The sequence below is a fragment of the Aythya marila genome, assembly GCF_965140915.1.
Source record: "Aythya marila genome assembly, chromosome: 2".
NCBI classification, from domain to species: Eukaryota; Metazoa; Chordata; class Aves; order Anseriformes; family Anatidae; genus Aythya; species Aythya marila.
This window is the reverse complement of record NC_139043.1, coordinates 58,078,019-58,100,691: the sequence shown is the minus strand read 5'-3', so window position 1 is coordinate 58,100,691 and position 22,673 is coordinate 58,078,019. Positions and strand designations below refer to the sequence as shown.

The window sequence follows — 22,673 nt, the reverse complement described above, 5'->3', positions numbered from 1 at the left end:
GTAATTAGTTCTATAATTAACATGGAAATGGCATAGTTTTTAAAGGTGTTTGCAGGTTTTAATTCAGCATTTACTTGGTCGTCTTTCTCACTGTTGCTCGCTTGTCTCTGTATTGTTTCCTCTCCCTCGTTCTGCAACCCAACACAAGCTAAATACTCAATCCCATTAATTTCCTGAAATGGATATAACCCATCCTTACGCTTTTCACACAGCTCATGTGCTACATTCTATTCTCCTTTTCTGTGGTTGTCACATTAATTATAGCTCTTTGAGTTCACACTACCTACTAGTCTACATTCCATATTGCCTACCAAAATGGAAGTGTTCTCTCCTGGTGGCCATGCTGTATCATCATCAACATTGTGAACACTTTTAATATCCATTACCTTTTTATGGTTGAGCATGTGCATCCGATACTGTAATAACAAGGCTGAAGGGCACTCAGTGCATCACAGATTGTGCTATCATAAGACTAAATGAGAGAGTGAACCATGATCCACTAATATTTTTAGGTTCCAGACATCCAGATGTTTTAAAGAGAAGCCTAGTAGCAATGTGTAGCCTAAATACCTTTATGAATTTGACCTTTGAGTCTTCTTCCTTGCCTTGCACAGTAGCTATTTGTTAGTCAGTGCAAAGTGCAATATCTGCAGAGTAGTGGTTGGCCCAAGTGTGACTAGCTACAACATTTGAAGAAGAAGAGTCCAGCATGCTTCTTACTCTGTTGTATGCTGAAGGTACAAGCGTTGGAATATTTTAAAATTAGTGGTAATTTTTAAGATAGAAATCACTGGAAAGCTGTTCTGTTAACTAAAGCATGTTGTTCCTCTCTCTGAATGTACGTAGATACCAAAATATCCAGCGAACTATTGCAACGGAGCGGACTGAAGATGATGGTGCAGTAAACAGGGTGGAGAGAGTTCCCACTGGAGGAGGAAGTGACTCTGAGGCAGAGCCTTCCCAGCCAAGCTCAGGTATGTGAAAAAAAGGTATCGAGGACATGTTCAGTGCCACTCAGTGTTGGCATTCAGATTTGGAGAGCACTGGGGGCTGGAACTTCTTTATACCAGGGTGCAAAAGCTAATTAAAAGAAAAGAGGTTTAGACCTGAAGCTACAGGTACAAAAACAGATACAGAGCTTCATTTTTTCAACAACTAGTAAGACAGACAAAGCATTTTTACTTTATTGCAATAAAAAATATTTATTATTATTTGAAATTAAAATGGAGAAGGTATCTGGTTTTTGTTCAGCTTTGTAGTTGCAAGAAAACACACTTCTATTTTTGCTGCAGCGTGACTTTGATCTTGGGGCCTTACAATTTATTATTTCTGGGCATGGCTTCTGCACTGCCACATTTGTGTGGTCACACCTGCAGTGGCCCTGGCATGGAGTATGGAATATTTTGGGTTTTTTTTAAGACTGCAGCTTTGTGATAGCTATGAGCTGATCTAAGTGTGGGTTGCCACTGAAGGAGGCACAGCTGTCTTTTTGCTCATCACCAACTCATGTGACAGCACCCCATACCAGAACAGGCAACTGATCTGTCTGAAAACTGATCTTATTTCTTGTAGTTAATGCTCTTTACAGCCAAATTGGTTCTTCCATCTGGCTCATTAGATGACTAGACCAGAACTGGTGCCAACATGAAGGAGAAGAGGAAAATGCATACCAAGGGAAGGTTGGGCTGGGCAGGGAGTTATTCTATACTTCTGGGTGATAGTCATATTTCCTTAAAGCAGTTGTGAAACCATCAATGAAGGATATATATACACTTTTGGGTAAGAATTATTAGCAATCGGACTAATACCCACTATGCAACCTGTAGACCCACAAAAATAGCTATCTCCTTTGTTTTAGAACTTGTGTTACCAAAATGAATGGCCAGTTCTCTTCCTTTGCATCATTCTCAGCCCCACCTAGGTTTGTGTTCTGTGTTGACTACAAGAAGTAAATGTCTTCATGCCATCCTTCTGTAAATAGCATTGGCAAACATACAGAATCAGCACAATGTCTGCTTGAATTTTCTTAATGTTCCATGTTGAAGTAGAACACAGAAGAATAGTGAACCTGCATTTTTTAAACAGGTTTGGTAAAATATTCAATTTTATCTATTTGTTATCACAATCCTTTAGGTGTTTTTAGGTTGAAAATGAGTTCTGACTAAGAATGTTTAATGCTTGATATTAAAAAATTCTTTGCAGTCCTTTTTATTACAATTTGTATAAGCCTTTTACCTACAATGGATCTTAAAGAAGAATGCAGTACTCTCTATTAGTAGATGAGATAGAAATGAGCTTCACATTGTATTATTGCTATTTAAATTATAAGTAATACAGTCATGAAGTGTAATATTTATAATCATTTACTGACATCACCTACACAATAAAATAGTAATTGAATAGGAATTGCTACCTAAGTATTTAGGTCTGTTTATTAATGTAACATTCACTTTTTTGTTTTAACCCCAAAGGACTATTGAGCATAATGTATATCACCTTAAGTAATCAGGAAATGGTCTTTGCTGTAGATATTTTATTGCTGTTAGGAGAAAAAATCCATACTCTATAAAATGCCAAGAATTAAAAGATCAAGGAGTGATGCAAACCTCACTAGAACAAGAGAAAGCTGCAGTATGATATCTTTGCTATTTGCCTTTTAATTTAAATGAGAAACATCAGAAGGAATACAATTTAGGCACATTAATCCAGATTCTAAACCACTATAAATCAATTTAACTACAGCACCGGATGTAATCTACAGTCTTAAGTGGATAGCATAATAAAATGTGTCTAGGGCAAAAAATTGTGATAGTTGATAATAAGAAAATGAGAATCTGTATTTATTCTGTTGATGACCTCTGCATCAAATTTCCTTGGACTGTACATAAAGGTTTGCTTGTATTTGAAAATACCAGAACTGCACACTGAAGCCATAATTCCATGATAGGAAGCATTTTTCTGGTGTCTGTAGAGGTCAAAGAACCCCTACCTCTGCAGAATTCACATTCTCAAATGCTCAGTTCTGCTCCTGTGCTTCATGAATCAATACAGATTAAAAATAATCCCTTTGTGACTGCTTTTTTTTTTTTTCCTTTGCCATATGAGTAAACAAAACCATGGACTTGCCAAAAATGATGCAATTACAAGTAAAGGGTAATGTTTTGCAGCACTAACATGGAAATGGGTGGGGCAGGGGACTTCCTTGTCTCAACCTTGCTACCAGATGCTTTCTGCTGGTGATCCCCCTCAGTCTGGATTGGGAAATCTGCTCTCTCCAAAATCAACAGTGCAAGGAAACAGTCAGGACTTGGTAACAGTAGTGTCACCTGGTAAAAACTGTTGTGGTCACATTGATGTTCAGAGACAGCAGTTGATATGACCCAGAGGTTTTTAACAAACACTATAGAAGAGCATCCAGCTCCTGCCCTGCTGCTGTAAACACTGCAGCATTAACCATAAGAATGATTACAGTTTTGCCAGCAGACTTATCTTGGTAAAACAGAGAGGGTAGGTGCATTGGGCAGGATGCTGCTGTTCAGTAAAGGTTAGATACTAGACTATGCTTGCGACTATATTAATACAATTTTGGTGCTTTTGTTGTTTGTTTGTTTGTTTGTTTGTTTTGTCCAGAGATTAGGAGGGAAGGTTCACTTTCTCCTGTGAATTCTCAAAAAATCACCTTACTCCTGCAGTCTCCAGCTGTGAAGTTTATCACCAATCCCGAGTTCTTCACTGTGCTGCATGCAAACTATGTGAGTAATTACAATTTGCTCTCTTGCACTACTGCTTTCTGAGTCCAGACTCTGTGCCCCAGGCCTTCAGGTAGAATGCACACTGAATTTGAATTGTGTGGCTTGGGGCTCACTTGTCCTCTCTGAGCACCAGACCAGGTTGGGGATAACACAGGCAGACTGATCCAAGAAAAATCTTTCTGGAATTCTGCCTCATACACAGAGTTCCTTGAGAAGCACAGAGAAGCTCATTAATGTTACCCTTCCAGATTAAGCAGGAATCCTTGGTTTCAGGTTGGTTGATTCTGTTGTCTGTTGCTGCAGGGAGTGAGTTTGTTACCTTTGGAGCCATGTTCCTGAGAAATCTTACTCAGATTCCACCAAATCTCAGGGGAACAGAGAGGGAAAAATTATTTACTCCTGCAGTTTGCACTCCCAAGAAGCAGGTGGGCATAATGCAGTGAAAGAAATACTGACTTGAGTCAGTGTATCTGTTTTGGGGGAAAAAAAAAAAAAAAAAAAAAAAAAAAAAAGATTGAAACTGAATTTTTAAATATTCAAATCAGTTCTTTTTTTTCTTTTCTTTTCTTTTTTATTTTTTTTTAATTAGTTCAATAAGTCTGTATGTTTTGTTGCAAACCTGATGTGGAATGGAAAAAGTTTAATGGTAGGTCAACCAGGAGGAAGCAGATAGGGAGATCTCACAGGGATGTGTAGTTATCAGGTTCCAGTCCTAGTTTGCCCATCTTGAATATAGGTTCAACTAGACACCCACGCAACTTCAAAATATTTAGAAAATCTGGTTTTGGGTAGTGATGGCCTTTCTTTTTGAAAGTAAAATTTTTAAAAAAGCACTTTAAGAGTTGTCTCTGCACAGGTCCTTAGCTAATGACAAATGTCCTGTTCTGGATGTTGTACTTGTTGTGCTGAAGCCAGCTGTCCATTTCCAAGTTTCTGGCAAAGTTTATTGCCCCTGAGATTATTGCATCCTGCAGAGGAAGGGATATATTAACTCATCTAAAATTGCCTGAACTATGCTATGGAGTGCACATAATTTCTTCCATTGACAGGATGATATATGATGATTTATAGCTGGAAGCTGTATCATTTTCCTTTGGCATAGCTGTTTGCAAAAGGAACAAATGATTCTATAGTGGTACAAGGAATAGCTCACAAGAGATTAGGTCCCAACTTCATTTCTCACTGAAATAAAAAAGTAAAGAGAGGCCTTCAGTTTGAGCTTATAAAATCGTCTCTAATATGGGAGCCATAACAATCTGTTGAAACATCCATCAAATAGTCATACAGATTCCACTTGCACAGAAATAATGGCCCACGTAACTTTTGGTTTAACATGGTTGTTATATTTTAACCACACACCCTTATTAAAATTTCAAGCTATTAATTATACCAATGAAGTTGGGATTGGAAAATATTATCCAGCAGTTAGAATTAAAAGGAAAAGGCTTTCATTTTGCAGGTATTTTAATTCTGTGGAGGGATAAAATTCCATTACATTTTTCGTTTCCCTAGTGCAAAAACTCCGTTATTGATCAAGCATCAGATCAAAATATAACTTCTGTCATGGAGTAGGCTGTGAACTCAGCAACTTGCAATCATGAAGCTTTCCTGGGTAATAACCAGGTCATATCTTCAGGGCAGAGATCATATCTCTGTGATTTCACAACATACACCAGTGCTTTTACCATAATTAGGGACACTGACCTGCAAGAAGTATATTCCCTTCTCAACACTACCACAATGACAAATCCTTACATGATAAAAATAATACTTGTAAATGTTTTATTGCATTGTAGTGGTTAAAATGCATTAAAAGTACACAGAAATTGAGAATTGAAAGCTGTTGGGTCAGATTCTCTGGGCAGATCACAGATACACACACTGGGGCTCACTTCACTGGAGGGACATATCCTCCAATGACCCTTTATTGCTCAAGAAGACCAGGACAGCAGAAAGTACTTTGTGTAGTATAACAAAAGCTTCAGCGAGTAATTCAGTTGTTTGCGCTGACCAATAGGACCAGCACACTCATTTTCTCTCTAGTGAAATGCTCAGAAGGCATGCAGATTTCTATAGTTTCCTACCATGCCTTGAGCTTTCTCCCTTAAGTAAAATATCCAGGAGCAGCCTGAGAAAAAGTGTTGACATTGCACGTGTATTTTGTGGTACTGTATTGTTGAATATCCTGTGGCAAAAAATACAGTTCACTTTGGCTCCTATTCTGCGGCCAGATCAACACTAACGAACTCCAATCTGCATCAGTGGATGCTCCCCTAAGAGGTGTGTTTAATGTCCATGGTGAGATACAACTACCTGCCTCAGGGGTAATGTTCATCTGACTCAGGAAAACATCTCCATCTGACATGCTTTTTAGTCAGTGCAGAAACAAATACTCAGTTCCAGGAAGCGTTTCATTATCTTCCAAAAATAGACAATTGAATGTGTCTGTTTCTGTCCTGTGGCTATAAAGTGACCATAAATAAGTTAACAAGCTCAGATGTAGACATCTGTAATGCAATCCTCTTCAGTCGATGAGTTCTATCACAGACATCTTGATTTGAATTATACCATAAATATATGTTCACAGCTGCCTTTGCATCTTCCTGGGATCATCCAGTCACACAAACAGGCTTTCTGTTGGACTGTGAAAACACTGAAATAGGCACAAGTGTGTGCATCTAGAGTGGGTGGTGTTTTAGCTGACTGGTTTGGGAGTGCTTTAGGAGGCAGCCTATGCACAGGCTAGCTGTGTGTAGTGTGTGGGCTGTTTCTTACTTTTAGATGTTTGTGTAAAGCAGACATTCAAATCAATGCGATGAGATGAAAATTGTTCTTGACTTGAACAGTATATGTTTCAGTTCTTTGGGCATATGTCCCATGAAATAACTGTTGTTTTGATACCAGAATTGCTTTTCCTCACTTTTGTTTTCCATCTCATAGAGTGCCTATCGAGTCTTTACTAACAGTACCTGCTTGAAGCATATGATTCTGAAGATCCGTAGAGATGCTCGTAATTTCGAGCGCTATCAGCACAACAGGGACCTGGTAAATTTTATAAACATGTTTGCTGACACCCGACTAGAACTTCCTCGTGGCTGGGAGATAAAAACTGACCAGCAGGGCAAGGTAAGTGTGTCAACAAAACTAATCACTTGCTTAACACAGCACATCAGCCTACAAAATCACTGGAGGTCCTTTCTTTCTCGACTCAAAACTGGTGAAGATTTGGTTTAAACAATACTTGCAGCAAGCAGAGTTATTTTAAAAGCAGAAAAAATTTTCAGGAACAAATACTTCAGAGCATAGTGGTGACCCTCTAGCCTTCTGTGGAATATCACTCCATAGCCAAGGCAACACTGGACTAACAAAAAGGTTTCGTCTACAGCTTAGATATGTCATGACTGCAAAATTTGGCTTAGTGTCTGCCTCCATTAAGCATTGCTGGGTGACTTCTGAAACTACCCAGAAGGTTAAAGAAGTGTTCCCTGGTAATTTTGTTCTCTTCTGCCTCGTTTACCTCATGGACATTACATGTGTTTTTGAGCTATGTAGCTTTAGGCATTTCCCAAGAGCTGTTCTAGCTTAGGCTAAGAAAGTCTTGTCATTTGCAGATACCATCCATGGATATCCTTAGCAGGAGATTTCTGAAACACAGTTGTCAGTGATTTTCACTTTATGATCCCATAATACTGTCAATGTTGGCTTTCTCCTTACAAAAATAACCCCTGTACATTGTTCCTGTGTGTTTCAGTCTTTCTTCGTTGACCACAACAGCCGTGCTACCACCTTCATAGATCCCAGGATCCCACTGCAGAACGGTCGTCTCCCTAATCACCTGACTCACAGGCAACATCTTCAGCGACTTCGTAGCTATAGTGCTGGAGAGGTAACAGTGCTAGTATCAATACAGCTCCTTTTGACAGCAGTCTTCTGTAGAATTAAAAACACTTCCTACTTAAAATGTGTTTGAACAGATGTTGTGGTGGATTTTTATCTTCCAAAGGAAGTGAGGGATATTTTATTTCTGAAGGGTTTGTGTAAGTGCTTGCTGTTAATGAAGTTTATATTTTGACCATTTTCAGAATAAAATGATAAACAAGTAAAACTAAATAACCAAAATGAAATGACATCAAAACAGATTTTAGGAGAAGAATCCATGTTTGACATGCTAGTTGTGCTTTAGTAAAGGCAAACATCAAAGATGATTTTTGTCACTGAGGAGCATGTGCAGGATGGTAGAAGCATAAATCCTGTTTTGGAATTGTAGTGTTAAGGAGGAAAGTACTGGCAATCAGATTCTTCATACAGTTGAAGCTTTGTAAAGATCAGAGCTGAATGGGAGTAGTTATGAATTGTGGCCAAAGAATCCTCCTCTTCCAGAAAATCATCAGGAGAAATGCTTGTGAAATTAACATTGAAATTTGTTGCAGCCAGACCAGTCTGAACACCTCCCACTGCCAAAGGGGCTTGGTATCAGGAGCTGGTTAGGGTGTGAGGTCGGTACTTCAGGACCAAGGGCAGGCCATGCATAAGTAGCTTTGATGATTTTTTTTTCCATTTATGGTAAATACAGTAAAATATTTTCTGAAGATAGAAGTGTTATCAATGTCTCTTTCAGTTATATCTTCCCCCCAGCTTAGCAACTTCTGTCCATCAGCAGCCTGCAGTTTAGTGCTTTTATTGTGACTGATTCAAGTGATATGAATGTGAAAGTCACCCGCATGATGATTCATACTTGGGCCCATGTTTGCCTGGGGCTTGCTTACAAATTCACCCAGTCAAGGACAGAAACGCTGCTGAGCAACTCAGCCAACCTAACACAAGAAATACACTCGGTTCTGCAAGTGCTGGCAAAGCTGGCAAAAATAATTTGCAGTAAACCCAAAATGTCATGTACAGAGAAAGGAGTGAAAAGACTTAAATATGTCTGAGCAATGACTTTCTCTGGGGGAACTGTAAACTGTTCATCAAGACCACTGGTTTGGCATGATCAATCAATGACACAGGGCCTTCTGTCTATGCAGCCATCAGTGTTGGCACCCTCCTCTCCCTGTCTTGGTTGCCCAGGTTCCATGGCACTTATGCATCTTTGTCACAGCCAGTAGCTTCCCCTTTGGGACTATCAGCCCTTCCACTGGAAGCACTCCCGTTGGTTTCCAAGGACTTTGGATCAGTGCTTGAAAGACCACCATTTACAAGGAAAAGATTCAACCCTTTGCAACTTGGCCAATTAATCAAGAAATGCATGTTCCATTCCATTTCTTCCAAGTATATTTAGATGTCTGTATATAAATATAAATCGTGTCTGCTGGGACACAAATGGGGCTTTGTCCTGACCATGTGTCAGCTGTCTGTGCTCCAGTTGGTTTCTTTGTTGAGCAGGTGGTATGGCCTGTGGAATCTGTCACCAGGGTGGTATGAAGGACCAACAGAGATGACCACCAGTCTTGAACATTATGCACAGATGCCAAGTGAGCATGCCGAAGAGCAGAGTGGTGCAGCTTCAGATTTCTTGTGGGTGGCAGAGAGGGCACAGAAAGGAGCTAGGATAACAAGAGGCAAAACTTTCCTCCCTGTCTTTGCACACACAACACTGACATCCTGCCCAAGTGCCAAAACGGGTCATCAGAGTGTTTGTGTGGACCTCCCAGGGACTTTGTGACACTGAATGATCAGCTGAGGAAATAGCAGATAAAAATCATTGGCATATGTTAGCCCAAAGTGGAAAAAAGAAATACCCCAGGTTCACACAATCAGCAATGGCTTTGAACTGAATCATCATGAAGAAATGATTACAGTTCTAAGAAATTATGGTCTCAGTGCTCAGCAGCAGACAAAACGAAAATGCATTGTATCGAATTCTTAGAAAGTGAATAGAAATAAAGGATTATTTTGTTCAGCAGACAACAGGCATTGCAAAAACTAAGTGTTGGAAGTAAAATCAAACCAATTCAACTGAAATTAGGCAAGATTATTTAAACGCAGTGAGAAGAGCTAACCATAGGTACTAATGATTTACATGGTTATTGTGTCCCCATTTCTTCATAATTTCAGGCCAAAACATAGTCCTTTTCTGGAGGATATATTCCATGCAAAAGCCAGTTTTGTCTACCATCAAGCTCTTGATCTCCTTGTCTAAGTATAGTGCAATAGGTAGGTTGTTGTGATCAGATAACAAATGGTGATCACCTGCTCTGCCTTCCATGACATCCATGAATCCTATAAATTCTTGTGGCTAACCTTGCCTAGTCAGTATAGTGACTAGAATACCTTGCATCACTACTAAAGAATTCAGTTGTAGTATTTCATATATAGTTTTAAGACTGCTTCATGAAATTAAAATATGCAAATAAGTTTCCTCAAATATGTCAGTTTTCTTTGCTTTATGGCATTTAAAATTTATTCTCAGTAAAGAACAGAGATAACAGTCGCACAGCTTTGCTGAAGAAGGTTTTCTATTGTTTTCCAAGTCCTCTTATTTAAAGTTTATCCAACTATTAACAGGTCAAGCAGAGATTCAAACTGTCTTTTTAACTTAATCTGTATGTGGTGGGTGGGCTGTAGTTGTGTTTTGTTTTGTTTTGTTTTAATTAGAAAAAATATGTGTATAATAATACCCCATTCCCTCTTCCAAGAAAGCATGTGTTTCATAAATTATTCCATAGTGTTTATGCTTTTCTCTATGTTGAAGTATTCTCCTAAATTAATTACCTTTGTAAACGCTCTTAATGTCCATCCGTGTAGATTCTTGATATTAAATGGCATAATATGTTATGGACAAAAATGCTACTTTTTCAAGGGAATCAATATTTTAGAAAGGAAAGGTTGTTGATGCTACTTTTGGTTACCTGATTTTTGAAAGAAAACCTCCAATTCACTCTCAGGGGGTTTCCTTCTCCAATGGAAGTCCCTATGTACGATGAAAGGGTAGAAATTTTAAAAAAGAAAGAAGCAGGCATCCATAACTGAGCATCAAGAGTTTCTGATTAGTAGGAAAGACAAGATGTACGAGGATGTGGCAGTATATAAATCTCTTTGCTGACCCAAACCACAGAAAGCAAGTGGAAGGACTGAAATATGCAGGAGCCTCTCAAATCCAGCAGTGATATAAAATCCAGGAAACAGTATTTTATCATTGGAAGGCTCCTGTGATAGTTTTGGACTCTCCTCTGGTTGCAACATCCCAGAATCAATTGCTAAGCTGTTAAACTGTGTCTATAAATCTGTCAGATCACCCTGCACTAGGTGAACCAGGTCACTAAGTCATTAGAGGGGTCACTCTTTTTTTTTTTTTTTTTTTTTTTTTAATACGAGAATACGGTGGTAATCTAAATTAAATGATTCAATTAGAAAGTCAGAACAGACAAGGCGTTTGTAATTAAACACTGAATTGAAGCAATCAATTGTACTATATTAGATAAAAGATTAGAAAGAGGAGTATTAGCAAAATGGAAGGTAAATAGATGTCTGGGAATTTTCCTGCTGTTTTGCCAGAGGAAAATTGTTTAGAGGTGTAAATGTGCAAAGACCAGGATCCAAATATAGCATTAGCAACATCTAATGATGGTGATGAAGAGAAGCACAGCACCACACAGTGTGTGCCATTTACTCTGTTCAGGTGCGTACAGAACCAGGTTCTTACAATCCGGTCGGCTTTAACTGTTAAACCGGAGTAAGAAAGGGAAGCGGGGAGTGAAGGTTTTCCTTCATGAGCTCTAGCCACATTTCCTTTCAAAATTACTGCTTCAGGAGAATGTCTTCAGATACACAAATTACCAGCACTGGTAGGCTGGCAAGGCAAGGCAAGGCAAGGCAAGGCAAGGCAAGGCAAGGCAAGGCAAGGCAAGGCAAGGAAAGGAAAGGAAAGGAAAGGAAAGGAAAGGAAAGGAAAGGAAAGGAAAGGAAAGGAAAGGAAAGGAAAGGAAAGGAAAGGAAAGGAAAGGAAAGGAAAGGAAAGGAAAGGAAAAAGAGAATACTAGTTTATATGACCAAGGGGTAGCAACAGGGGTGCAGGATTTCTATTTGTCACACATGAGTCAGAGACCACCCTTAAAAACAGGCTCACCCATGGTCAGCCTTCACACACAAGCTGATTCTACATTCAGGCCTGGGGAGAGGCCTCCTTGCCTGACCTCCAAAGCTCCATGAAAGGGGAGAAGCTGAGCACAGTGTGATACCTTAGGATGTGCAGTCACCCTGCATATCCTTGCTAGCACATTTTTGCTAGCACATCCTTGCTAACAGCTGACCACAGGGCAGGCCAGAGCGTGGCCCTCACTACGCTGCCAAAGACAGCCCAGGAACAGCTGTGCCCAGAAAGGCTCCATGCCTACTGCGGCAATGGTTGATAGGGCACCCCTTGTTCCTACACCTCCTCTTCTTCCATAGCAAAGAGTGAATGCTGTGAAGAGCACATGGTTTCTGTCAGTGTAGATGCCTGGGCCACAAGGCGAAAGCTGCCTGAGCTAAATTTGCACTGTCAGCTGGCCCATGGGGGTGTGAGGAGACAAAAGGAGAAGGTGAGAAGCTTTGGCCCAGAACAGAGGGTCTTGTGTCTTAAAATGGCTTTAGGACAAGACTTAGAGTGCAAGCCAGTGAGAGCAGAGAAGTGTACACCTCAAAGCTGTTCCTTAACAGGGTTGGAGAGGAGACACTAGTTTCACAGCCAAGGATTTCATTACATTTACGCAGCTTTTGACAAAAATGTACACGCTGATTAAATTGCATCAATCCCAGTGGCATTCACTGCTGTTGCAGTTAGTACATTGTGTATGACCTGCCTGAAAGTTCAGTCATAAATTGCCTGTTTTTAAAGGTGAGAAGGATTGGACCAAGATTAGCACATCGGTCCATTAAGTACTGCAGGCTTGACTGTTCTCCCTGGTGCTGGGATAACTCTCTGTAGTCAGCAGATGTGTAACAATATAAAATGGGTACAAGCAAAATCATAACTGAATAGTAGAGCAAAATGTTCACCATGCACTTTCATAAGTTTTGTGTTTTCAATTAGAGTAAATTTAATTTGAATCATTAAGATTTTTCATTGTTTAACCTGCGTATTGATGCGTATCAAGTGCATTCACTGGCATCTTGTTCCACATAAACTTCTTATGCTTTATGTGTTCCAAAGGCAACTTGCCAGTCACATTTAGCTTCTCAATTTTCATTTGTATCCAGTTGGAAGACTTGGCATTTGGCCATAGCACTGAAAATGGATTGGCACTATTTGCTTGGATGCAGAGCTAAGCATTTAAAATATTGGAGTTGGGGCAATTTCTTCATGAACTGGTTGCCAAGTACTACAGTTTGTGCTGTGAGGAGGAAGCCACCATCTGCCCAGTAGAATGGAATTCGTGCACATCTTGTCCTCATACAGGGTGTGTTTGCACCGATTTTGTAGTGGTGCTTCTCTGTTGGCTTCCCTGAGGCGATATTCTGGAGGAACACATGTGTGAGGCGTGGGTTCCCTTCAGTTTGCCCAAGCCCACATGCAGTTACCCAGAAAATAATGATTTACCAAAGACATTGCCAGACCTCATTGTTTGTCTTGTATCCTTATATCTAGGTGTTTTCCCACCTTCTATTGTATCTGCCTTCTTGACATGAAACCCTCCTCTAGATAGTGTATTTAGGACAGTGTCATTCTTCAAATTAAGTGCCTTAATTAAGTAACAGTGATAAATTTCCTCTTTACTTTTATCTACTTTTCAGATAATGTTCTTTATTCAGTATATAAGATTCAACATTCATGTCTGGTCACGCAAGTTAGGCAGCCATCCTTTAGGATGATGTGGCCCTTCTTTGACCTGTGCTCTACCTAGGTATGAGGAACACATCGTTACCTGACTTTTTTAAGCTGGTTAAAGTGTAAAGCTATAATTTTCATGCAGACTTTCTGTCCTTTAGTCAGTCAGCATCATGGGCCATTCTAAAAAAAAAAAAAAAAACACCAAGATCAGAATCATTCTTACTGACTGATGTGCTGCCGACTGCCAGTTTGCCCATTCTTTCCCTTTTTTCCACTGTTGTAGGCCTCTGAAGTCTCTCGGAACAGAGGAGTTACTCTGTTGGCCAGACCAGGCAATAGTCTTGTAACAGCTATTCGAAACCAGCATCATCATGAAACATTACCTCTGGGTAAGCCAAGTTTCCCTTTTCTTTTCAAAGCAGTGCTCACAAAGATGTTTTTTAGATCTACTCATCAAACACATGCACTGCTTCATGTTGTCCTGTGCCTCAATTAGCAGTGCAGTCAGTGTGCCCCTACATAGTCACAGTGACGTCCAGAAGGCCCCCACAGTGCTAAATAAAGCCTCTGTATCACTTTTTTGCTTTTCCAGCTTACAATGACAAGATTGTTGCATTTCTACGCCAACCCAACATTTTTGAGATGCTGCAGGAGCGTCAGCCCAGCTTGGCCAGAAACCATGCACTCAGGTACTGCTTTGTTCCAGACTGCTGACACCAAGTTCCAGAAATGATTTCTTGTAGTGAACAAAGCAAATTCTGGTAACTGTAGTAAAAAAGATGAACTTAAGTCCTATGCAGAACTGTCAGTAAATGTTACTGAATAGCAAAAACTGTCTTCACCTACAGTTAATCACCTTGCTTTTCAGAAGATAAGGTTAAAATAATGTTTTGATGGAAGTGAGCAGCAAAACCCCAGTAACTTCAGCAGAACCAGGATTTTACCTTGTGTTTGGATCTACACACATGCCATGGACATAGTCACCCTGGATTTTATGAAGAAATAGGAACGTTGTGAAGTAGATTATACTCCTGTCTTTATTCTCATGACTTAATGGTAGTCCTTTCCAAAAAAAAAAAAAAAAAAAAAGACCATAACCAAAGCGAAATTAATTGTTTTAGTCTCAGCAGTGCTAGCATGCACCAGCTAAGAGTTTGGCCTAAGGGTTTAGTTTGCCCTGTGCAGTAAAAAATGCAACTGGGGGCTGGTAAAGAAGGGAAGGAGGAGCAACAGAAAAGCCTTCAAGATCCTGCAGTGCAGTTTCTGCAGATAGCCCTCCTGACTTGTTATTTACACGTGAGGGCCAGACAAAATGTTCTTTGGGTGTAAGGATTAGACTTGCTTCCTGGAGGAATTAGTACATGCAAATAAAAAGAAGAGAAAATGAGAACTGCTGCCTGTATTCACGATGTACGTTTCTGTAACTGAGAAATTTTTATCTTCACCATCAAATTGTTCCAGACTGCTTTTCTCCTCAGCTGTAATTTGAATTCTCATATCTCGGAGAACAGATGATGCTTTTATCTCCTTTTGAGCAGAGAACAAAATTGACTAGCGATAGGGACTAGACAGCTTAGCCAGTGTGTAATGAGATTTGTAACAGGATATCGAGCCCTTTGCCTCCAGGTCATTGTTTTGATTATAGCTTAGGTTAGGATTAATCCCAAGCTACCATCTAATGCTCATATAGCAGACCTTAAGTAAACTCCTAGGAGACATATGTCCATATTTACAGGGCTTGAATCTGCAAAACTTCACAGCCCCAGCCAGCAAGGTTCTAAAGTACATCCTTGACGTGAGGTAGAACCCTTGGACTTGATAATACAATAAATATTCTTGGATTCTGCGGTGCTTTCCATGGTCCTAATCTGTTGATAGGATCCTATCTTATGCTTCCTGTTCTTGTTAGCATTCACTTGAAGCAGCAAAATGTATGATTCTATACATGCACCATGTAACTTCTGTTATCAACCACTATCAAATATATGTTAGAGTGCTATTTGCCAGCTAGAACTGGCAAGTAAAAGTAAAGCGAGTGGTATTATGTGAAATTCTGTTAATGAAAGGTGATATGTTAGTTGTAGCCTTCAACACAAAGTCTGTCAGTGACAGTAGCTATACTGCTATACATGAGCTTGGAAAACTAAGAATTATTCTGTTTTGTAACATATGGTATAATTTCTCTTGCTTTAGGATCAGGCAACTGAATGATATATTTAGATTATTTTTTACAACTTTGTTAGTGAGTTTAGAGAATGAACCAGCCAGTTAAGATGTCTGCTATTTTTGTAAAGAGAGAAATGGGAACTGGCAAAAAAACAAGGAATAATTATTTTATATGTATCTCATGCCTTGATTATGGCATGTTTTCTTCCTTTTCTTTTTTCCTTTCTACACTTGTCAATAATATTTATTTTTCAGGGAGAAGATCCATTACATTCGGACAGAGGGTACACATGGGCTTGAAAAATTGTCCTGTGATGCAGATTTAGTAATTCTGCTGAGGTAATCAATTTGTTCAAAAACATAATATTGTTACTTACGGTACCAGAGAAGTTGGCTGTCTCTTTCTTAGCATAATTGGAAAGATTTATTAAATCTTCTAGGCCATTTATAATTAAAATAGATTCATGGCTGGTGATCATCACCAAATAATTCAGCCAACATATGTCAGTCAGTTCTTACTTCCTGGAAGGCAGCCTCCATCAGTGAAATAAACTCCATTCCCAGCCAACTCAAACTGTTACCATCAAGTAGCAGATAAAATGTTAAAATGTTTCCTTATAATGGAAAAAAAAATCTTATTTCCTTTATTCAAAAGGAAAAATAAAATATTTTCTTTTACAATACAAGTAAATAATATAACTGCTCATGAAGTTGCTAGTTTTACCACAGTGGTGCAGCCCAGATGTGCAGGGCTACATCCCACTTATGAAACCTTGAGATACAGTGAATGTTGTTTGGATAATGTCGATAAGGCTTTGCTTTTATTGGGACTTGGGAGCTTAGTCTTTAAGCCCTAACTGCTTTTGTTTAGCACAGTTAAGAACTTCTTTGTATTTTCCTGGGCTTACATAGAAAATGTTGCATTACCCAGCTGGTGTGGGTATGCTGCACAGCACTACCTAATGCGGGAAGTTATTCCCATCAGCTTCACCTGAACAGTCACAGAGCTGAGGTATACATGACCAAATATATGACCAAAGAAAAACAACCTGTAAGACAGATGTGCATGTGTTTGTTTCTCAGTTCTAAATTGTAGAAGTTGCCCACGTTTACCACATAGTCTCAGATCATGACGTTCTGTCACTAAATTGAAGCACCATCTTAGCATGAAATGTCTAATAAAATTTTCTGTGTTCTTCTTTGTTGCTGGTGACCATGCTTTGTTTGGGAAACCTATGGTTTTACAAATCCAGCAATTCAGAGATGTACCCAGACTTACAACTGCAGTAGACTTGCAATATACTGCATGTTTACATTCCTTCATGTGATGAATGTGAACCAAACTTCTTTATATCACTTTTTACATGCAGCCTTTTTGAAGAAGATATTATGTCCTACATACCACTGCAGGCCGCTTTCCATCCGGGTTACAGTTTCTCTCCTCGCTGCTCACCCTGCTCATCACCCCAAAATTCTCCAGGTAAGGGGATGTGGAGAATAATACAAAATCTTGCAGTTGTGGTATTTCTCCTGATAATTAGGAAGGAACAGATTGAGAGCCAGCATAACCTACAAATTCCAGTGCCCATTCCAAATCCGACCCAAGCTGCTTCTTTTCTGGATCAGTTGTCATTGCTGTGTCTGTTGAAATGTTAACAGTATCTAGAAGAGAGAGATCAAAAATTGCCCATATGGAGGAACGTATTTTACTGCTTTTCATATGGTTGGAAAGGATTAGGATAGGAAAAGAATAGTGCAGTCCAAGTATAGCTCTCACATGGAAGCACATTTATGTTATGTGACAGGAGCAAAGAGCAACTTCCAAATCAAAGGTTTATTGCAATATCTCCAGTACTCCTATAAAGTTAACTCACCTCCACTTTGTGCTCCAAATACTTCACCTCTTCCCAAGACCCATCTATTTTAAGACCTGAGGGGATCATCTTGATCATCTAGTCCGACCTCCCGTATTGAGACCATTAACTTAGGTTCAAAAGGAAACATTTTTTCCAGAACGACATGCTGTCTGAGAAGGTTATTTCCAGCTGTGGTATGTCTCTGTAGTTATTGTTTATGCTATAGAAATTCAAGGAGCTAATGTCTCCCTTTTGCCAAGATATGCAACCCCCACCATAGTCTTGCTGCATGGCTGTGTCCAGTGGTCATTTTGAGAGAAATAGACAGAAATGTGATCTGAAGAAATCAATTTTTGGCTGAGATTTTAAATCATTCATTTAAATTACCTGGTTTCAAACAAAATTAATGGACAAGAGATGTCCAAATCTGAAAGGTGGCTATGTAAAAATCGTTTGTTTTTTTTTTTTTAACGTGAAGAAGCTAAATGCTCGGCCTTTGTCTACAGAAGAACTGTTTTGTCAGACTGTCCAGTTTGAACAGCATTGTAAACACAGTTCCTCTCCTGTACATCAGGACAGATCATAAACAAGTCTCCTGCAAGGCAAAATATAAGTATTTGGCCAGAGCATGTCTTACAGAACTGCACTGGTCTTTATGTGTTCTTGTAAAAAGACAAGAAGGGCAAATAATTTCTGGCAACATGCTGTCTGCTTGCTTATTTCTGCCACTGGTTCCATAGCCCATGGAAAAAAAAAAAAAAAAAAAAAAAAAATTTCTTATGTCATGGGGCACAAAAAATCTAACAAAAGAAAAGAAGTGTCCTGAGGGATTCTCTTCACACAGCATGTAAATAAATACCCCTTTCTGCTTTACCAGCAGAGACTATTACTAACATCTTTCCCTCCTGGCAATCATGATACTTTGTGCTCCCACTAAATGTGGGGTGGATGGGGTTTTTTTGCCTTCCTATGGAGGATTTTCTGCCAGATTTCTCATAAAAGAGCTTGTTTATATTGTCTTCTCTAATGAGAAAGGGAAATGGGATTTCATGGATCCATTCTTTGACCCTTTATGGCATGGCACTGCTTCATATAAAAGGACTAATCAGCCACTTTGAAAATGCAGATTTCAAAAAAAACAGGTCCCAAATTGCTGCAAATCTGCTGTATATGTGAATCATAATAGGAAAATGTAGCATTTCTTGCTGACATAAATCCTTCTTGGTGCCACAAAGGGTTTTTGTGTTGATGGCTGGAAGTGTTTAATATACAGTCAGATTAACTCTGGGAAACCCGATTCCCAGCTTGGCCAGGGTGCTAGGCTCCAGATAGAAGCACTGCTTTGAGCTCCAAAGGTTTAATCCTGCTAAGTAAGGAGATCTCCTATACTATGCAGAGGAGAGAGATCTCTTAAAAGTGCAAAAGGGAAAGAAAACCTAAATACCAACAACCATGAGTGGGAGTTACGCATGTCAATCTTTCTCATGCCTTTCTGATGCTTGAATTTCCATTCAGACCAATGTCAGTTAAAGGCTCAGGCAACACAAAGGCACACACAAGGACAGTTTAACAGTTCTGTTAGTGAAGAAGATATAGACACTGAAAGTCATCAGAATCACTGAATTGTAGGATCTTAAAACTCCATTTAAACCAGGTAGACCAAAATTAATACTGAGTGCACAAAACCCCTAAATATGCCTGTAAAAAGTTCCTAAAGGGTTAGTGAGTTTTGTCTGGAAACATCAGCTGCATGATTTGGAAGAATGTAAAGCCCTTATACCTCAGAATGCTGTTTGTTTTCCCACCAGGACTGCAGCGAGCAAGTGCAAGAGCACCCTCTCCATACAGGAGGGACTTTGAAGCCAAGCTACGCAATTTCTATCGAAAACTTGAAGCCAAAGGATATGGGCAAGGTCCAGGTAAAATTAAGTGAGTATTATGACAAGTCAGTCAAATAGTCTAATGTGTTGTAGCATTGTCTTTCATCATTATCCATGAATGAAGACACTGATAGGAAGTGGGAAACACACCAGAGACTGTATTTCATGTGTGAGTCATCAGGATCAGATAAGAATGAATCCTTCAAAAGAATGTATTCTTCAAAAGACCTTCAAGAAGTTTTAGTGGAAGTTTTATTTCTTACAGATTCATACTCTCTTACCTACCTATTTAACAGGAATGTGGGTATTACTACCTATAATTTACTAGTAGGAAAATCATCCATTCAGGCAAATGTCCACGGTAATTAACCAGACATTATTATCATCTATCTCATTGTAATAATATAGTAACTCCAAATCCTTTTTACCTACATATTAATATAACTTGGGACCAGAGTATGACCTTATAGAAGTTATCCCATCCCGTGCAGTTTTAACTTTCAGTAGTTCATTACGCTGTTAGCCCTGCTGGATTTGAACTAGCAAGATTTCTGCCTGTCTTCACCTATTTTGGGGATCTCTGTTACTTGGTTGTGGACTTGGCTTCCCAGACAGCTTAGTAGTCGGCTTGCAACTCTGCACCTTCTTGTGCTTGATTGAGTCATCCTACTTGGCTAAAGGACTATAAGTTTCTTAGGTATTTCCTGGGCATCTGGTTGAATTTATGCATCACTTTGGCTTCTTACCAAATCACATCTGTTATGGGGAAAAAAAACCTGAAACCAAGCAATTTATTCCAGGCAAACGTCATCATCAAAATATTCTTGCAGAGGTTGGGAGTCCTTGCTATTGGTTATGCCTTTCAGTGTCCTGCTAAGTGGGTTCAAGACATTTGTGAAGAACATTTCAGTATGTCTGTCTTAAAGCGTCCATGACACATGAACAAGAAAGATTTCTTAACACAGATGGTGTTTAAATGCACTATTCATTAAGCTGTTTTAGAGGCTGGCAGGGGAGTGAGAGGTGTGTTGTACAAGGAGAGGCTGATACTCCTTTTGTTTACCCTGCTGCAGAAGCAGTAATTCCATGCACATTCACTGGATTAAATCCGGGAAGTGTTTGAGGCCAATCCCAGAATGCTGTGACCTCATATACACAGGAAACTGACAGCCCAAATTTGAGTGTAGAGGTGTCAGAGAGAGCAGAGGGTGTTAGCAGTAGAGCAACACTTTGAACCTAATCACAGCTTTGTGAAGAAATTCACCTTTGAGGCATACAGGAAAACTTAATGAAGCAACTCACTGAAAACCCATACTGGTCAAGTAGCTGTGCACCAGCGGACACAACTTTATTTGACTTCCTCAAGACTGAGTCTCTCTTTACCAGCTCTTGTTTACCTTCAGGCTTACAGACTCACACCAGACTGAATCATCAGATCTCTATTTCTGCCTCCCTTTGCAGGTTAATTATACGGCGTGACCACTTGCTGGAAGGCACCTTCAACCAGGTAATGGCATATTCACGCAAGGAGCTCCAGCGGAACAAACTCTACGTCACGTTTGTTGGCGAGGAAGGGTAGGGAACCACTAAATGCTCTCAGTTTTGAAGTAGCTGTTATGTTGCAAAATACTTACAGAGTTGACTAAGGCTGAGCCTCTTGTTACATATTGTTTTTACTTTAGTTCTCGTTTTACCTCTGAGCAAATGGTCTATCTTAATTAGCTCAAACGTTTGTTAAAAATCAAAATAGCAAAAATGCTTCACTTTCCTGCGGCATCTTCCATCTAGATGCCTCAAAGTGACAATTTAAGTGGTGAAATCTGATGTCACTTTGTCGCCATGAATATTTTGACTAGATGGAAGGCAAAACTGAACTAAAAGCCCATGGTTACACACTGAAGCACTCTCATGACTATAATTAGAGACCAGGCCTTTACCCATTTTGTTACTTTTCCTCTTCAAAATGAATCTGGTTTTGGTTCAAAAAAATTTTGCTTTGCATGCCATCTAATGATCATTTGTTTCCCATATGTGGACCTCTTGTTTCTGGCTGAAGTGAGAAGCATGAATGCTGTTAAAAGATTAGTCATAACTGTTTAATTCACCCAGCTGCAAGCTGAAAGCAATAGAAATCTCTTGAGAAGTCGTGTTCTCAGGAGACTTTATGCCAGCCCTTCAAATTCCAGAACATTGTATGTATGATAAGCAAGCCACTGACTTTTTGCTTCTAAGTCTAAACAAAACCTTTCAAAGCCATCTCATCTCACCCCAAGAGCTACATTGTAATCAAGGCTTAATCCATATCCTTTTATAATGGAAAAAAACGTTGTGTGTGTTTCCAGTGTTTCATATAACAGAGGCTTGAAATCGTATTTGCTAATAGTTTTGTATATAAGGTTTCATTTGAAAAACAAACAAACAAACAAACAAAAAAGACAAAAATAGGAATAGGAATTCAGTTTCAAAGTTACTAAAACAGTAAGGCTCTGGGGCATCTCTCAGCATGTCCATCAGCTGCTGACACCGTAAGCTCTGAGGTGGCACGTCAAATGAAGAATTCTGAAGAGCTGAGTTTGTATAGAGACATGTTAGGGCCAGTGGAAAATAAAAGTCACCAATCTCTCTTTGAGTTACTCAGAGACCTCAGTATCAGGGGTTTTCTTAATTCTTACTTTTTATTCTCCATGGATTTCAATATTATCTAATAGAGGTAGTCTTTTGCAGCTGTTTCTGCCGCTGGCTTGCAAGTAAATCACAAACATGCGGCATACCTCAGTTTGCATTTTTGGAATAGTATTCTAGTATGCTAACACTGTCCAAAGTTATGTTTTCCCCACATCTCTAATAAGTTTTACTGTGTGTGGCACAATATCCTCAGGAGAAATCATAAAGCAATTTGATTTGCAAATTCATTCATTCTTCACTGATTCATTTACATCTGAAGATACACTCCCCCAGGGTTTCTGCAGTTTAATGCTAGTATAGGTTCTCCTGGAGGGACTCCAAGATAGCAACTCCCCACTGAATAGTTGATGCTGTATGGCCACATCATGCTGTATGGGCAGAGCTTCCCACGTGTTTCAAAGTTAAAATGACATTGAAAATCAACTATGAAGGCTTTATGATGAGTTAATGTGTTGCCCAGAAATGCAATATCTGGTCCCTCCATGGAGGTTTTTGATTATAGGCAGGTGTTGTTTGCACTTCTTTTCTCCAGCCATCAGCACTCTTAGACCAGTGTTTTAATGTCTATTGAACCAAATATATAACA

General features: G+C 39.4%; 1 protein-coding gene across 9 annotated transcripts in view; it reads left to right on the top strand.

Moving 5' to 3' along the window:
- The window catches only part of HECW1 (HECT, C2 and WW domain containing E3 ubiquitin protein ligase 1), a 268,296-nt gene that overhangs the window by 202,901 nt on the left and 42,722 nt on the right, over positions 1 to 22,673 (top strand). For 8 of the 9 annotated variants that reach the window (XM_082753993.1, XM_082753989.1, XM_082753994.1 and 5 more), the window contains 10 exons: positions 847 to 974; positions 3,631 to 3,752; positions 6,693 to 6,878; positions 7,504 to 7,638; positions 13,784 to 13,889; positions 14,093 to 14,189; positions 15,922 to 16,005; positions 17,037 to 17,146; positions 19,331 to 19,451; positions 20,864 to 20,977. In XM_082753993.1, the coding sequence (XP_082610119.1) occupies positions 847 to 974; positions 3,631 to 3,752; positions 6,693 to 6,878; positions 7,504 to 7,638; positions 13,784 to 13,889; positions 14,093 to 14,189; positions 15,922 to 16,005; positions 17,037 to 17,146; positions 19,331 to 19,451; positions 20,864 to 20,977 (1,203 nt within the window). The remainder of the gene's footprint in view (positions 1 to 846; positions 975 to 3,630; positions 3,753 to 6,692; positions 6,879 to 7,503; positions 7,639 to 13,783; positions 13,890 to 14,092; positions 14,190 to 15,921; positions 16,006 to 17,036; positions 17,147 to 19,330; positions 19,452 to 20,863; positions 20,978 to 22,673) is intronic. The other variant, XR_014316964.1, reaches the window with a different exon arrangement.